Below are 19,207 nucleotides of genomic sequence, written 5' to 3'. Positions count from 1 at the left end.
TAACTCAGTCCAGTTCACATTACAACACACCAATCACTTGTTGTCGATTCTTCATCTCAAAATAGAGGTACTTTTATTCACGAAATAATTGTCTTCAATATCAACGTTCACATTCTTAAAATATATCTGTCACACATATGCATTTTTGCACTATAGTAGGCAATTTTAATCACCTTTTTTTTCAGCAAATCATACATCATAAGCCTGCAAGTGCATTATGAGGTGCAATCAAAACTTGAATTACAGTGGTTTTATAAAATTTCTAACACGCCTTGAAAACGGAGATGTTCAATTCAGTACACAGATGAGCAAACAGATCGCCTTGTCGCATTTTGTCTACATCATTTCATAAATTCATTTCGGTATGAAAATCAAAATACTATTAAAGAAGAAGAACATAAATAAATTGCAACTCTGACAGAAGGCAATTCCTTTTCTACATTGTCAATATCGCAAGGGTTATCTTTACATTTTAATGACTGTAAATTTCTTGAGTCGTTATTAGCGATGAGATGATAATGAGTATAGTTGTAAACGCTTCAAACGAGATCATGATGATATTGCTTTGTTTCACAAGGACAAAAAAAAAAATCATTCATTGTTTTTATTGCACTAGTACAAGCACAGTGCAAACAATTTACAATTAATACTGCCAAGAATATTGGCCCTCAAAATATGATTCCCATTACCTTTAAGGACAATCATAAAAATTACAGAAAAGCATTACCTCTTGTACAAAATAAAACAAAACTCTTCAGCAAAACAACTACAGAACACAATTGTTTATGGCATGAGGTCTAGTAAAAAGTATCTATGTTACATAAAAGCTACTAATGTACTCAGTGTTTACTTTGTACGACAAATAGACCAGGGAGGTAGCATCTACTACGAAAGCACATCATCATGTTATGTGCTAAATTTCAACCAACACACAGTGTCAGTAGGAAGCGGTAACAAACAATTAAAATCACTCTGTCCATTGTGGGGGAAAAAGGAGTGAAATAAAAATGATTCAAAAACATAATCACTACAACTGACACAGCAGTCACCAAACATTTTCCAAGCACATGCTTTTGATGATAGTTTTTGGTCTGGACAATGTAGGGCTATACATTTACCTACTCTGTTAGATAATTAATAATATTCATGCTTTACTTTCACAAACTCTAAACATCCTGCCCTTGCCCATTTCTATGTGCTTCTGAACAACATATCTGCACATAGATATGCATACATGGGACTACAATAATTTTTTGTACACAATTGAGACAGACATCTTTTTAGGCATCCTTTCTGAAAACGAAAAAGACAAAATGGACCATTTTCTTTGAGCAATACCTTGTCTAGTATTGAGAAAACAAACAGACAAAACAACAAACAAACAAACAAACACAAATCAACTTAGCCCATGCTTTGACGAGTTAACAAAATCTGTTACTTACAAAATCTGTTACTACACTGAGCACACCATTTCTACCACTTGCTTTTCATGGCACAGGATCATATACTAGTATACATGTAATCGGACTGATATTCCAGCATGGAATTGGCCCTTTAGCTGCTCCACAGTATAGTATAAGTTATGCATCCCCAAGAGTGCACACAAATTACTTGCATCTACCTGGACTGCCACCAATATCAAAATAATCATAGAGACATTACACATTTAAATGCTATATTCTTAAGATTTTATCACCACCATTAAAAAAAAAAAAACATTCAATCATAAAAACACACATCTTCATGGTACTCAAATCATTCAAGCTGCATGTCTTGGTCCACATTGTGCATACAATAAGCAGTGACCAATTTCAGTCAATGCATCACTATATTTGTCTATAGTTTAACCTGTTTAATGGCTGGAAATTGACAGCTGCTTCAAGTAAAATCAAATAAATCTACAACCATAAAACAAGCAAAACAAGCAGTGTAATTGATGTATTATACACTCTGACATTTCATGTCATTTATCATATCAAATTTCATGTGTTAGACACATTTTTAATATAGAATATCCTTGATATTATGCCCATCTCTCTTCTAAAAATAAATCCTATCATTGGCAGCATTCTTAAGAAACATTAGGGTGGAATCACTGTTCATTTTTACGCAGCACTAGATTAATTTGTTCAAATTCATGCACTGATTAACCAATTTGTTGCCCTATCACAAATGCTCAAAGTTTCTCAGAATAACAAACACTAAAATCTCTAGCTGCTTGAAAGTTCTATTCTCTGAATAGCCTGGAGTCTCCATTGCATAGATTCATTTCTAGCATGAATACCCTTATGCTCTTCAAAATTGTGTCTCCCTGTGTAGCCACAGCACAGTCCACAAACAAGGTTGGTGTGAGTTGTCTACATTAGTCTGCTTCTCTGTTTTTAAACTGATAGAAAGGTCCCTCTATCACTTGTTGCATGTAGAATGTGGACTATAGCATGGGAGACCATTACAAATAATTCAATTGTAGATTGCGGATCAAAAAATAGATTTCCAGCATTTTGTTATTTAACACACATCAAATGTGCCCCACAAACTTTTTGCAGACGTAACTTTAATACAAATTACTCTTTTTTCAAAGACCAAAGCTCAACCATCAGGTCATGTTGGCATGAAAAAAAAGAAGGTATAATAATAAAACTCAGTTTGCAGTCCAGATAGAGTAAATCTCTATATTGTAGGCAAATACCTAGCTAACACATTCACTGGAAGACTAAGCCACTACTGTATCCTTGTCATATTCCCCTAAAATACTAAAAGTAAATTTCATACATGGGGTTTTGAACATTAAAAAGCTGAACCAGACCAAACATAACTGCAATCAAGAAATGGGACACCAATACATAACTATGTCAAGATGGTTTCATACATTTAAACAGTACATGTTTTGGCTTTCCTTTCTTTCATTCTTTGACTAAAATAAAATGAAAAAGGATTGGGAAGGTACAAGACATCTCAAAAACTAAAAAGAACATGGAGTTGCAGTTGGCAGCTTTCGATATGTGGAAAGATACAGGGCGTGAAAAGAAGCTACTTATTTCATGATGGATGTGAAGATCTACGAAAAAAAAAAAAAAACCTGCATACCATCTATCGACAAACATCTAACAAATGAATGATGATTTGCATTGTAGCACACAAATATGAGATGCATGATTAAATGTGCACAGCCATACACACAACAAGTTGTCGCTAGTGAGTATTGTTACACTGAACACAAAAAAAAAAGTTTGATGACTGGCAAGTCTATGTTGGTGCTGGGAGTTAATACAATGAGTAGAATAAATACTGCTGTCACAGAAAGCCTGCATGCATGTTATACTACAGCTGGGTACTCCGTACCGCTGGACTGGTAAACTTCTTTGGTAGTGTGATGCCTGTCCATCATTGTGCAGCCTAAGTTGTGAGGTAGCATGTTTACTATCTTTCAGCTCTTTTGATTGATTCCATTATACTTTTTAGATTCTGTTCGATTCAAAGCTTAAATGTTGTGTCACCATCCAGCAAAATGTATACTTGGCACACAGGGAATGTCTATCAATTTTTAATTGTATATAACTTCTTGCACCAAGACGATGAAAGAGATGGAGACTGTAAACCCGTTGAGGACGGACTGATTTTGCTACAACACGCATTTCCCATAGACACCTGCCCGAGTATACTCGGGACTCATCCTCAACGGGTTAAATTTTGTGCAATTTCAAATATGTGTCTGCTTACACTAGCCAGCTGATTATCTCATCTTAACGCCTCAGCAGGAAGATGTTTGACATTTCACCTTCTGAAATTTCAGCGGGAAGGCAGAAGCCAACTCTTTCATCAACAATTTAATTGCGTTCATCAAGCTTATCTCAAAATAGTGGTCCTTACTTGCACAAAGCACATATGGGGAGAAACTTAACAAGATACAAAATAACAAGATGCAATAGGTGTCCATACTTTTGTAATACCATGTCTATTAAAGGCACACAATAGAAATAAAAAGGGCTCAACAGCATCAAACACAGAACACAGACATATCATGATACCCTGTGGGCAAACAAACTTTCATAAAACAGCTGGAAATTATTAACTAGGTGCCATGTATTTTCACCAAGGTATTTTCATAAGCAAATACTTATCTGAATTCTAGCACGTAATTAATTCATTCTGAAAATAATAAGTGACAAGCAAGAATTTCACACTTTGTAATACTGAACTAATGACAGGTATTTTGACAAATTAGACCTTGATCACACCAATGATTGAGTTCTTGCAAACAATGGTTGAACTGTCAAAGGAATTATCTATCTATGTTCGCAAAAGGCATCATGAAACCACACAATGCTTCTCATGAACCTTAAGATATACAGCATGCTCAATCGGACATTTCTTTGGTCTGTGACAACTGTCTAATGCATTCTGGAAACACAACAAAGAAATCATAACAGTTGGCATCCTAAAATATGAAATAATGAAAGTGATAATCAATATCAGTATCATCATCCAATCTTATCTCTTCAAAAGATATACCTCCACGTGAGAATGCCTACTCTTATCTGAACTCAAGCAGTTGCAATTTCTAAATCATTTCATCCTGCACAATTATTCTCTTGTCTGTGCAAGTAAATGAATACAATCATTTATCAGCAATGAAAGTATTCTATCAGTACTTTTTTTGCTTAGGAGAATGATAATATATTTCTTGAAAGTCAAATTCATGACCACCTCTTTGGTAGGAAGTGTAAGAGGCACCGTCGGTTAGGGTCAAAGTTCGGTTGTGCTCACAGCCGCGTAAGACATCGCTGTCAGATTCCCCTTGCCACGGTGAGAAGAATCTTCCCCTTCTTCCCTAGTGGGGTTTCCTCGCTCCACATTTCCCAGTTCCAGGTTACCTGTTGGCGCGCACCTCTGCCTCCAACGCCTCAGGGGAGGCTCGAACAGGAGCAGCGATGCTGAGAGCAGGAGGATGGCGCCGGTCACGGAGAACGGCACGTCATAGTTGCCTGTGGCATCGTAGAGGGCCCCTGTTTGGGTCAGACACATTTGAAAAATGATTTCTAATACCTCATCAACTCACTGACAGAATGGTATACAATTTCAAGAGATGCTGAAAAACAGACAGAGCAAGAATGATATCTTTACACATAACTCATCATGAGACATTCAAATATCAAGTTGACATGCTTACTCCTTCAAGCAAAAAAAAAAACTGTTTATGGTTTGGTTCTTTATATTAATGTCTATTTCAGTCAAAACTGAGGGGCTTTAGTATGCCTAACAATACTTGATTTATGCACTGACATAGCAATGCATCTGACTCATGTCTGCCTCCAGGACCCGCCAAAGGACCAGGGTTCAATTTCCGAGTCTCACTGAACAATGTTGTCTGCAAGCATTCTCTCCCCTCTAGTAAGAAGCAAAACACTCTGTCCCTCGGAAAGGACATTAAATGGTGGTCCAATGTGTGAGTTAGCCACGACTCGTGCATGCAAAAGATCCCACTTCATTCATTTATTGTAAAGAGCAGGGTGCTAACTACATGTAGATGAAGTGGTCCACCTACCCACCCATGCAAGGAAGAGGGTGATGATGTCGACCCTTGTGGTCTGCTCCAGGTGACTAGCAATAGTCACAACAGTATCAACCAGCAGGCACATTGTGCCATACACTTGAATGAAATGAATGAATCTGACTCATAGCATAGCCTGAAAATCATCTCTTCTTCTTAGTTTGGAAGAGCAACATTTATGGCCGACAAAAGTTTCAGTGTTTAAAACTGAATAGATCCATAGTAGTGACCACTTACAAGATTATATAAAACACACATACACGTGTACACACAAATGTATGTTTTAAAACAATAAAATGCCCCTATGGGAGATTTAGAAAAATACTTGCAAAAAGAAATCAGTTGACTCAGTATGTTGGCAATAGGGCTAACCCTGCAAACTGGGAACAATGCAAAGTGAAATGTTTACCATGGATGAGACATTAGATGGCCCCTGCCTATTTAAGCCAGGTGGCAGTAGTAATAAAGGGTCTTTAAACCATTACTTCTTTCCTGGAGGGTTTGCTGTGATCCCAAATAAAAAAGCAGGTGGCTACGGATATGTGACCGAGCATCACAAAACGATAAAAAAGTCACACACATTGATTTTGTGTGAGGACCAAAAATAGGTGAAATGGGTCAACCTTGCCCATCTTGACTTTTTCATATTTTCTGAAAGAGCAAGTCTTCTTCTACATTATGCTAAAATTGTGGATTATAAAACACACGGGAGAGAGTCTTTTCTTAGCAGTTTATCTCTAACACTTTTTTTAGAATAGTGTGATTACTTGTGTCTTTAGAGTCCCTATTTCAATTCTTAAAAACCCTGTACTCACTCTTCACTTTCAACTCTAATAACTTTAGAAAGGATGATGCTACTGCTTTGAAAGTTGGCATTTATTATGAACAGAATGTGTCTATAAAGCATGCTCAATTTCAGCTTAATCTAATAATCCCTTCATTGTTGTTACTCCAGTGGTTTACATCCTGTTTTCTGTCCCATTCATTGCACAGCTAGCATGACTTGGTAAAGATCATAAAGTGCTTGAATAGACCCTGTGCTTCAGAGCCTCTTTTCTCAGTTCACACTTTTTCTGAGTGTGTGCTTTCTTTCCGATATTTAGATAGGTTAGGAGAGTCCATTTGATTTGAGTTATTTAAATACGACATTTTAAAGCTTAAAGTCTGCTCTTTCAGAAAATCCTCTTAATTAAAAATCCATGTCTGGCGACTTTTTGTTGGTTTTGTGATGCAGGGTCACGGCTTCAAAGATAGGTTTGAGAGTTTTTGTTAAATAGCTACACTGTGCAAACACAGTGACAAAGGCTGTCCTAAAACTAGAGGAGGAAGGTGTAAGGGTCATCTCACCTGCCAACACTGGTCCTATGAGATCCCCAATGCCGGTGAAGATGAGTATAATGCCCAACCCTGCGGACAGGTTCTCAAGGCCCACAAACTCCTTCACCACCACAGGAGCCAGGCACTTCACAATTCCAGACGATGACCCAAGGAGAATGGACACAAACATATACCTGGGTTTTTCACAAAGGAAACAGATAAAAACAAAACATTTGTGAGAGGGGAGTCCTCTTCACTTCAAAGAAGAGAATATAATAATATCATTTTTTACGTTAAAAAAAGTTGCAAAAACAAAAGAAGAACTACAACATTTGTTCAAATTATGAGAGCTTTTGATATCCATCTTAATGAATGCTTGCCTCAAATTGTTTTCGTTGCAACTAATTGACAAATTACTGTATCCTTCATCAACATAAATAAGCACTGACTAATCAGTGCTCTAGTAGTACCATGATAAAAAAAAAATCATGGGCATACATACTGGGGTTGAATTTGAACTATTAACAATTGCAGAGTTTGTTCGCAAAAACCAATAAGTCCATTTTTGGTGATTTTCAAGTACGGTCTCTGTCATAAAGTACAAAATAATACCTTTTAAATGATATATTGGTCACTACATATAAAGGTACATTTTTGAAGTTATGGTCAAAAGAAGCAAAAATTTTCTTTTTATTCTCTTTACTTTTCTTGACCTTTAATCGCAAATATCTCCATTTGGCAAATATGGACTTATCGGTTTTTGCAAACAAACTCTTCAATTTTTTATTAGTAGACAGGCATCGTCTCCACCAGACTACCCAGTTTTCACCTGACAGGCAGTGCTGGTTCTTTATTGCAAAGGGTACAGCATATCTATTCAATTTAAAGGAAACCAAAACCCAAAGAGGAATGTGGATTGAGTGAAAGCAGCAACAATAGTAGAACACATCAGTGACAGTTTGAGGAAAATCGGACAATCGATGTGAAAGATATGAATTTTTAAAGTTTTGGTGTTACAACTGCTGGATGAGGAGACTACTAGAGATTATGATGTATGTGTGGACAACGATATAAAGAAAATATAAAGGGAATTCCACAAAAAGTCATTTTTCATGAAAATTACACATTCCATCAATTTGATACTGACATAATGTTAAGGGTAGCAATTATTCCCCAGGGCTGCTTTCTGAAAGTGGTAAGTCAAGTCCTCTTTCATTATGCTAGAAAATTGAATTTTTGTGGAATTCCCTTTATATTTTCTTTATATTTTTGTCCAAACATATGTCACAATCTCTAGTAGTCTCCTCATCCAGCGGTTCCAATACCAAAACTTTAAAAATTCATAACTTTTGCATCGATTGTCCGATTTTCCTCAAACTTTAACTGATGTGATCTACTAATGTTGCTGCTTTCACTCAATCCACATTTCTCTTTGGGTTTTGGTTTCCTTCAATGAATTCTTGTATCAAGTTGTTTTTAATGCCACTGATCGACTAACTGCCCTTCATCAACATGAATATTAAAGCATGTTTTAGTATTAAGCAAGGGAAAAAAAATCATGGGCACACATACTCAGTTTGGGTTTGAACCAATGATCTCCCACATCACTAGACAGGTGTTGTATCCACTAGGCTACTCAGTTTTCACCCGACAGCCAGTGTTGTTTCTTAACCTTTGTAACAGCAATTACTGCCTTATATATCTATTCACCATCTCCATCCTACCAACATGAGCCAGTAAGAAAACAGTAAGATGAGATAAAAGACACAAACTTAGTATAGAAGCCAAAGAGGGGAGGGAGCTTACCAACCATAGGCACTAGTAGCCCTGCTGAGTATTGCACTTCCACCCAGGACGGCCATGGACACGATGTAGAGATGCACCGAAGAGATGACCTTCAGGTCGACAAGCCAGCCGTTGGCGAGACGGCCGAGCAGGCTGGCGATGCCAAACACAGAGAGGAGAAACGAAGCCCGCTGCTCCTCCATTCCGTCGTCGACTGCGCTGGCCACCAGGTGGGCGGTAATGGCTGTGTAGCAGATTCCAATCATCACCTGGCAGATGGAGAAGAGTGTGAAGCCAATGCTATCCCGGCAGAGCGTCCAGCCGGCAGTTTGGAGATACCGACAACAGAAGGAAGTCTGCTCCGCAGATGCCTGCAACGATGATGAATCTGACTGACCGTCACCACGAGGGTCAGTCAGTTCCCACTGAAGTTGGCCGTCTTCCTTTGCGTGAGAGAGCGGTGAGTCCTCCCTACATGCACTGTCCTGGTGTGAGAGGTCGCCATTCGAGTTGCCCGCATTTTGATTGTGACTTACAAGAGTACTTGTGGTCATATTCTTTCCGTTACATACATGTACCAGTACTTGATACGAACCCTTTTCCTTCACAGAGTTTTCGGAATTGGCCCCAGGTTTTGACTCTGGAGACTCGCCTTCAAAGTCTTGATGGACGGTAACATCACAGGACTTGTCCTGAGAATTGTGAACATCTGTGGTCCCTGCAGTAGAACAACTAGTTTCATTATTCGCAATGGTTTGTGTCGTGTCAGAAACACTGGCAGACTCAGTCACTGCCAAGGGTGTATTCTCCCTGGAGTGGTCACAGAGATGTAAATCTGAGTTGAAATCTTTTTCAGGCCGCGTAAAGGCCTCAGTCAAGCAATCTTCACCGATATCAGCCTGTTCAGAGTCAGCACTGGGTTTGTGCACCTCAACAAGAGGTTCAGCAGTGCCTTCGTCTTCCTTACTCGCCTGCGAGATGCTTCCAGACTTTAATTGTCTCTTCTTCTTCGCTGGTGGTCGGAAGATGAGCGCAGCCACAAGCAGCTGGGCCTGTACCCCGCTCATCAAGAGCAGGGTCCCCCGCCACCCATACTCATTGATGCACAGCTGGAGGAGAGGCGGTAGGACCATGATGCCGATACCCACCCCCGCACTGGCGACACTGTTGGCCCTCGAGTGGCTCCTCTTGAAGTTGTAAGCCACCACCACCTGAGAGGAGTTGTAGATAAGTGCAACAGAGACACCTACACAGAGAGGGGAAAAAAAAAGATATTCCAGTCATTTCCCCAATTAGAAACTGAGATGCCACTACCAGGTATACTATGCAGAGTGATATGACATTTGCTCCTGCGACAATTGCTCTGGTCTTATTTTCTCCAAGGATGTTGGGTTAGGGTTAGGGTTGTGATAAAGGATTTTACGTTTAGTTTGATGTGAAGATTAAGATTAGGGTTATGTTTGTGGATAGGTTTCACGCTTGGCTTAGCGTGCAGATATTTCAAGGGAGCAATTGTCGCCAGAGCAAATGTCATGGAACCCGCACAGCATCTCCTAATACATGATATGGAGAAGAAAGAGGAGATAGTAACTATCACTTCTACTACCTTAATCATACCTCCCAATTTTTACTTAATTATTATGATTTGTAATTGTTTTTATTATCTGTAATTATTCTACTCTTAATGTTTTCCTTAATTTTTTTCAGGACACCAAATTTCACCAAAAATTCAATTAGACGATTTTGGTGGCCTGTTAGGGCCACCAGGAAAAAAAAGTTAAAGGGTATGTACAGTTCTGGTTGAGGTGAGGATTTAGCTTTTAAAGGGATCATATAGTTTTGGTTCAGACCTAATTTCAGGTTTCTAGCATTTTTTTGTGAGATAATGAGAAACCTCTTCTGAAATATGAAAGAGCATGTAATTCTGTGAGGAATTCAACGTTTATTTGGTGAAAATTGGTTTTGAAATGGCTGAGATATCCAAAAAAAGAGCGATTTTAGAAAGTGTGGGACCCACACTTTATTACAATCGCTTTGTTTTACTTTGTTTTTGGATGTTTCAGTCATTCCAAACCCAATTTTCATCAAATAAACTTTGAATTCCTCTTAAAATGGTATGTTCTGTACTATCTCATAAGTGTTTTCTTGGTATCTCGCAAACAGTTAAAAGCCCAATTCTCATCTCCACCAATACTGTACTGTCCCTTTAACATTTTGTGAGATATTCAGAAACCTCTCTATGAGATGTCAAAGAGCATGCAGTTCTAAGGGGTATCAAAAGTTTATTTGATGAAAATCGGTTTTGAAATGGCTGAGATATCCAAAAACAAGGTGAAACAAAGAGATCCTAATAAAGTTGTGGCATGTCACCTTTTATTATTAGCACTTTTTTGGATATCTCGGCCATTTGAAAACCAATTTTCATCAAATAAATGTTGAATCCGTCTTAAAATTACATGCTCTTTCATATTTCATAATAGGCTTTTCATTATCTCACTTAGGAATGTTCAAAACATGAATCCCCACCTCAACCAGTACTGTACAGTCCCTTTAAGAGTCAAGCCTTGATATGAATACTTCTGATAATAAGATCAACGACAATGATATTAAAAAAAGAAAGAAAATTGATATATCACTAATGAGAATGACAGAAATACAATATAAGAACATTAATAATGGTAGTAGTGCTGAGAGCTACAACATATGCACAAAAGCTCTACAAAGCACATGCCCTTCACAACGCAGTAAAATGCTGCTTTGACTCACCCCAAAATATTCCAATGGTGAAGTAGAGATGAACATGGCTGGTGGCAAACATTCCTCCAAAGCATCCCAATATACCGATTACACTGCCGAGAGCCGTCACATTGTGGCAACCGATGAGCTTGGTCAAAACACCCGTAAATATACCTGAATGCAACATAGGAAGAAAAAAAAACACCCTGATTTCATACACGATACACCTGGTTTGGTTAAATTGATTTCACACGTCCACTTACAGAGCGCAACAACAGTACGGTCTTATTCGGGGGTTCAATTTCCAAGTACAGTGGAACGAGAACCTACCAACCATGGTAATTTCCTCGTTATATCAGGTTACTTACTATATTGGTGTACAAAAGCAATCAAATTATAAAGAGCTGGGACCTGCATAATCACCTTGCTATTTAAAAGGGTATTGTTACATCCAACCTTTTTATAACAAGGTTCCACTGTCCAGTGGTTATGAGAGTACAGCTATATTTTCAAAAGGAGATGCTAGATTCAAATTCTGCCTGGCACATACAGTGGACTCCCGTTCTGACAAAGTCCTCGGGACCGGCAGTTTTCTTTCATTATATCGAAATTTCGTTATAACCGAACAAATAAACAATAAGAAACATAGAGCGGATAATGTTGTAGCCTGAATTTTTACTTTGTTGTAACCGTAATTTCGTCATAACCGTGTTCGTTATAACGGGAGTGCACTGTACATACTTGGATCAGATATTTTACCCACTCTGTTCTCCTTTACCTGGATGTGAGAATGTGTACCTTAACAATGCTGGGAAGTGCAGCTCCCTCACAATGAAGGGGCTACAATGGCTGCATAGGATACAGTACACTACTGATGAATGGAGTTCAGTGTTCTTCACTTTTACAGAAATCAGTAAAATAAAAATAATATCCCGGACATTAATATTGTACCAGTGCCATTAATATTGTACCAGTGCCAGAGTGTTTAAGCTTAAATAAGAGTGCCTGAAACCTGATTTTGATTGTGAAAGGGAAAGTCCACTATAACCCTACAACTCTCCTCTTTATTTCTGTCAGAAAATTATTAGTTTATTTGCATAAAATTTACTACATTGTTAAAAGACATTCAGAAAGCCAATTTCTTGCCAACATTATTCCAACATACTCTACTGAAATTAACATACCTTTGTACTGTACCACTGAGTTAAAGAAAGTAATAAATTATTGGAATATTATGCAGTGTATCTTCCTTTCTTGTAAAATAGTCATAACTTCATCTGCACAGGTAATCTCAGCTCTTTCTCTTTCCAACATCAATAAGGACATACACTGTAGGCATTGCTTGATATTGCCTGGCCCTTACATCTGGGGAATAGCAGGGAATATTATTGCCAAGGCAGGGGCAACATTACATGTATGGCACTCTGACATTACATTGTCATATTCCCATATCCCCCCTCCCCCCAATCGAGCCAATCAGTATTCTGGTACTGTATACGGCGAATATTTCGTGAGGTTTTTATTTTCACAAATTTTGCGAGTCACGTGCTATTCGCGAAATTAAAGACATGCAAAAATATTGACTCTGATCCCGATGTGAATGTGATGTATGCGTTTACACTTATCCATTCAGTACAGGACTCCACAATCGCGAATTTAAGCACTTAAGAAATCTTTGGGAATTCCCGATTCGCGTTAATATTAGACTCGCGAGATATATGACATATACAGTATTACACTGAATGGGGCACGTGGGTCTTATAAAACCATACCTGACACGAGGAGGGAACACGCCATGGTGCTCATGATACCGCTGACTTCTGCCGACGTCGTGTCAAAGTACTCTCGCCACGCTACCAGCAGGATGCCACAGGAGCGGTACGTCCCCGCACAGACCAGCATCGAGACATGGGCGCCGAAAAGGACGAACCATCGCCGCTTGCTCTTCTCATCCTCCATCTCCGGATTAATCGTACTCACATCACTGCACATCAAAGTATGGGTATTAAATTGTGATTAAAGATCAGCAAGTACTGTACATATGTATTCAATTCTACTGGTGGAACACAGATGCGGACAAGAAACACTCAGAAAGTTAGAAGTTAGAAAAAAAAAAACACACTCTGACTTGTGATTTTTTGCAGGAAGTTTTCAGTGGAATGTGGTACAGTTGCTAGGCTACTTCATCCTTATTTTTCATGTTTTCTAATCCAATTAAAATGGCCCATTAGATTAGAAGGAGTAGGCCTATATGAAGCGCAGCAGCCATTTCTATATTCATCCTGATCACATCACTACATCAAAGTATAGAATTGTGATTAAAGATCAGAGAGTACTGAACACTCATTCAATTCTACTGGTGCAGCGCACATGCAGATACAATTGAAACACTCGCAAAGTCCCAGCCAAAAAATGAGAAAAATCACAACTGGTTTGGGTTTTGGATGGGTCTTGGTACAGCAGCTACACAACTTTCACCCCCATTTGCCAATGAGAATTATGGCCCTTGAAAATCAGTACGCTAAAGCATAGCAGACTCCGGACCCTTCACCCATTCAGTACCACCAACCTAAAATCCTACTAACATCATACAAACACGTTCCTTTATAGTCCAAGATAGAAATTATCAATGAGCTGCCTATGGGATCCAGACTCTGGAACACTGAACATCTGGTGGCATAATTGTTAAATCTAACACAATTCCTGGAACTTCTCTTTGAAAAAAAAAAAAAAATGTTCTCTGACAGTATGAAGTTCAAAACTTTGCAATTTTGTTTTTGTGCTGACACCAGACTTCTGAGTAGAATTACCACAACTTCCTGAGCACGATTTGGGTCCAGGGAAGCCCATAACATGAATGTTCCGGTGTCAGACTTTAATCCAAGGAACAGAAAAAAAAAATCATAGATCCAGGGGGTCAAGTGCGCACCTGACTATTGCAAGTTCCCAAGATGAAAATGTGTCAAAAATTGGCTCCCACTTTGGTCTACCGCAAGTGCTGAACTTTACTTGAACAATGGGAAAAACATGTTTTTTAATTTAGCTACATAGATAAGGACCTTCAAAGCCCAAGGTTGCATTCACTGCAGTTTTTGCAATGTCATTTCAGGAGACAGCTAAGTACACATTGGTAAGTTTGATTTAGAAATGCATTTATTGATTGCATGTACATGTAAGTGGATGAGGGGAAAGGGGTGACCAGGTTCCACATACACTGTAGCTGATATGAGTCTACCTCCTCTACTAAATTTTGTCTAGTTTGGTTTGTTTTGTTTGTGTTATTTTTCTACTTCTTCTTTCTTCTTCTTCTTTTTGCAACAACTTAATATTGTACGAAATATGATAGGAATTGTGTATGTATTATATAATGTGTATTTCGGTTTGTAATGTAATTGTGTTCTATGCATGTGATTTTCTCATTATTAACAGACTGGCTGAAAAATAGTCATCTGGCTGAGCCCAGTACCATGACAAAATAAAATGAAGTGAAAGAATAAATTAATTCCATGCAATTTTCTTGTTCTCGATAGAAACAGTTACACATTATGTGCCTAAAATTGCTCTGACTTCCTGCACTTTCTCACTACAGCATCATATGTTATCTTACATGCAAATGTTTCTGACAAATTTTTGACATATTGATGAATGAATGCCATGGTAAGGCACATGCCTGTGTCTATTGTTTAGCTCCAATAGGTATTACAGGAGGATGATGTCACTAAATACTGGAATACGAATAACGATGATCTGGAATATTTAGCGGTGGCGCTTAACCAGATGCAAAAAAAAAGTAAATAAAGAAAAGTTCAAAACTACATGATGCATATTTTCATGAAGAGTCTAGTGATATAAAGAAAATAAGAAAATTCCACAAAATTCCCTTTTCTAGCATAATGAAAGAGTACTTGCTAACCACTTTCAGAAAGCAGGGGGAATAATTGCTACCCTTAACGTACATGTATGTCAGTATCAAGTTGATGGAATGTGTAATTTTCATGAAAAATCAATTTTTGTGGAATTCCCTTTATATTTTCTTTACATTGTTGTCCACACATTCGTCATAACCTCTCGTAGTCTCCTCATCCAGCGGTTCCAACACCACAACTTTAAAAAAAATCATACTTTTTGCATCGATTGTCCAACTTTCCTCAAACTTCCACTGATGTGTTCTACTAATGTTGCTGCTTTCCATATTGCCCTTTGGGTTTGGGTTCCCTTTAAATTTGAATCACTGTCCTTGTAAACACAGCTTATCACTTCAAACACACTTTTATCATTCTGTGCACACAATTCCTACCTATCAACAGATAGCGGGATACAAACTATAAAGTGGGATGGTTCTAACAATCAGCTCTTCATATAGAAATTATACAATCATAAATGGATGTTGAGTTTACACACTTTTATAGCACAGCATATTTACTAACAATCAAGTACAACCATATGCTGCACAACATACTACAATGTAAACAGAGAATGGCATGAACTTTTCACACATGCACTGTAAAGGATTTTAGAACACCTCAACCAAATGGCATGCTTGAAGAATTTTTTGTCATGCCCTTTACACACTAGGGAACTGCATTTATTATGATACACTGTACTTCGCTTGGCAACCTTCAATACAAAAATTTGTGTGAACATTTCATGCTCTCAAAATACATGTCCTTAACTCTCAACCCTCCCTAATTCAGTATTGTCTGACTCATGACAATATCTTGCGATCTACCGTAGCTCCCTCTTGCAAAATGGACTTTTGTATACTTGCACTCCCTCAGTATATTGAAAGGCATAATTTACTATTTGCAGAAGAAACAAAAAGCCAGCAGTAGTGCTTTAAAATAGTTCTTAAATAAGAGTTAGGGCTAGAAACAACCACTGTAAAAATTTGAATCTGTATAATCGATGTTAAGTATGTATTGTTAAATACACAAAATGTAAACCTGTATCAACAAAAATGTCGATCCAGACTTAGCCGTCTACAGTTATGGTTTAATGAGAAAAATAATGATATCTCCATACATTTAAGGCTTTGTTGCACAAATTTTGAATGGTAGGATGTCTTGTGATTCAACAGACCTATATGCATCAAATGTGATATCTTAAACATTTTTAAATCACTGCTCCCAAAGGTAAACAGATCCTTTAATCTTCTCAGCTCCTGATTAAGATGCAAGATTTACATTATTTATACTTATTGTCTAGCACGTCTGCCAAAAGTCACACCCACAGAAACTGCAACAAATGTTGTAAATATCTGTGGGACAGCAGGAAATCATGCAAACCCAGCAGTGAAGGAGGAGCCAGCTCTGAAGAAATATGTACACAGTTCTAAGAAAAGAAGGATTGGCAAAGAGCAAGGGCAAAGTCCAAGTATTGGAAGCAATTTAAGTCAACGACCAGGACAGAAGAATATAAGATGCAGAGAAGTGGGAGACCTTTGAAACACATCTTTGGTAAGGAGAGGAAAGCTGATAGTGGTACTACTAAACCACAACAGGATACAAGATGAAACAGCAGTCAATCAAGGGGAATATGAGAGAAACAACAAGGATTTGCACAAAATGACATCATTGTGTGGGCTGGCTAAACATCACCACGGTAACAGGTCACGTAATGTGTCAGACTACCAAGCACGAGGGATGGGAGTGATCCGAGGATGATTATCATGAAGTCATTTTCATGTTTTGCACATCTGGGTGAAATCAATATCCTCAGGCACAAAAGTGAAAAAAAGAAACAACACACATATAGGACCTTCATATGTAAAGACTTGCCAAGCTCAATACAACAGTAAAATACAGTGTACATTATCATTTATAGTATTGGAAGGTCATGTTATGACTTAAAGCGTGTTCAGAATGCATTTTGCATAATTTGTATGCATTCAACATGGCTGGCGCCACGTTTTGAAAAATGGGGGGGGTGCCATTTCCAGGTTTCATCAGCTGACAAGCAAAGAAAAAAAAAAGTCCTCAGCGCAACTTTCTGATCTCATTTCCAGGTTTCTTCAGCTGACAAGCAGCTTCATCGGTTGGTAATAAACGTCAAAAGCTTATACCCACATTCTATCTGAATTTCCGGGGTGAAAAAAGTGGGGGGGGGGGGGGGGGGAAGGGGTCCAAAGTGGTTACATCCTACACCTATGTACTCCTACATTGTGAAAAAAAAAAGTGGGGGGGGGGGGGCCAAGCCCAAACCCCCCTACAGAATCATTGTGCAGTAATGCATGTATGTTAGTTTGAGTCCAGTACAGAGCAACAAATTGCGGGCATTTATCCACCCAGTCAATAGTAGTACGAATGCCATTACATCAGGATAGAGGCATTTTGCACTGAGAACAAAACTTCCTAGAAAAATATGCAGAAAGGATGAAAAGTGCTTCTAGCATTTTCTTTCACTTCCCATAAATGATCTTTATGATCTGCTGATCATTAATTTCAAACATCTAATTTCATATTCATGCACTGATCAATTCAGTCACATGACAGGTAGTGAAGTTGTATTAAGTCACAATGTTCATGTGCAGGCTCTACACAAAAATGTATATTTCTACAACAAATCTCCTCAGAAATACCTTCAAACAAACAAACAAACAAACCTTCAAACAAACAAAAAATAACAGTGCTCAATCAAATGGACAGTAAATGACACACAAACAAACAATAATTCAAAAAACCTTGAATTAAACAATCATGATGTCCATGCTTTGAATTCAGTGACGCTATATATCACATGAGCCATAACGCATGAGTTATACTACCACATGAGCTTCCATTCAGTGATGCAGTACCACATGACCTATTATTACAGTGTACACATTTAGATTACAAAGACTCTATACTACTCTTAATCCATTAGGAATACAGGAGGGGGCACCGCATTAATCATCATGTACCAGTAATACAACAAAAGAAGGAAACTAAATCAAAATTCCCATTACATATCAAAATTCCCAATCACTCAACTTTTAAAAATCATTGCAGTCAAATGATCAATACATAACAAACACAAGAAAGAAAAAGAAAAGAAAAAAATTCAAAGAAAAACTTACCATTAGTGTCAATAATATAGTAGAAGTCCCAGCGCCGCAGCACATTTTCATCTTTCCTCATCGAAAGCCCTGAGCCAGACTGGGTGTACCGCTTCCACTGCATCTGGGAGAGAGCAGGGTGGAAACTCACAGTCACTCATCTGATGCAAGCACTTCAAGAGGTTTCACTCTCAAAAAGGGATGAGGCAACCTTGAGTGCAGATTACACGCACGGTGGCATGGCATGACTGTGCATACGTGCCAGACAACCAGTACACCTTGGAAGTGTCACAATACATCTTAACCACAGAGTGACGAAAAAAAAAAAAATCTTTACTAGGAATGACATACTCGCCTAATTCAAGTATGTGTAATCAATAGTCTTTTTTTTTAATGAGGTCACCCTACCTTTGTTTTATATCACATTAAAAAAAAAACACACACAAACACATTTCAGAGAAACTGGAGAGGAACTTCAATCAATATTTAGGTTGTATGTTTGTATGTTTGCGCTAGACTTGTGAGTTCCTGACAACGTAAGAACCTCTTCCATTTCACATTATGAAAATGTGGTTGATACCAATACCACTATCTCATTGAAGCAGATCATGTCACTTTGAAAATTCATAACTTGCAATACCAATGACAGAAAGAAATGCTATGAATCACTCAGAACCAGGCAGCATAGACTTGCAGTATTCCATGGATGTACACACAGCAATGGCAGACTTTAGGTCTTTGTATTTTGTGTAACAACTTAAAGAGCAGACCAAGATGCTCCTTAT

The 19,207-nt window shown here is 38.2% G+C and overlaps 1 protein-coding gene across 1 annotated transcript; it reads right to left on the bottom strand.

The window, feature by feature from the left end:
- Positions 1-4,209: 4,209 nt before the first annotated feature.
- Positions 4,210-18,524, bottom strand: LOC139733541 (monocarboxylate transporter 12-like). Its single transcript, XM_071644348.1, has 6 exons — positions 18,444-18,524; positions 13,162-13,373; positions 11,420-11,563; positions 8,675-9,899; positions 6,899-7,062; positions 4,210-5,006 (listed from the first exon to the last, which is right to left on the bottom strand). Exons 2-6 carry the CDS (start codon positions 13,346-13,348, stop codon positions 4,747-4,749), a joined length of 1,980 nt encoding a protein of 659 aa, XP_071500449.1. The 5' UTR covers positions 13,349-13,373; positions 18,444-18,524; the 3' UTR covers positions 4,210-4,746.
- Positions 18,525-19,207: the final 683 nt, after the last annotated feature.

The sequence above is a fragment of the Diadema antillarum genome, unplaced genomic scaffold (assembly GCF_040938485.1).
Source record: "Diadema antillarum isolate AM-2024a unplaced genomic scaffold, OU_Dant_1.0 seq00000481_RagTag, whole genome shotgun sequence".
NCBI lineage: Eukaryota > Metazoa > Echinodermata > Echinoidea > Diadematoida > Diadematidae > Diadema > Diadema antillarum.
The sequence above is the reverse complement of the archived record's forward strand: the minus strand, read 5'-3'. Positions and strand labels throughout refer to the sequence as shown.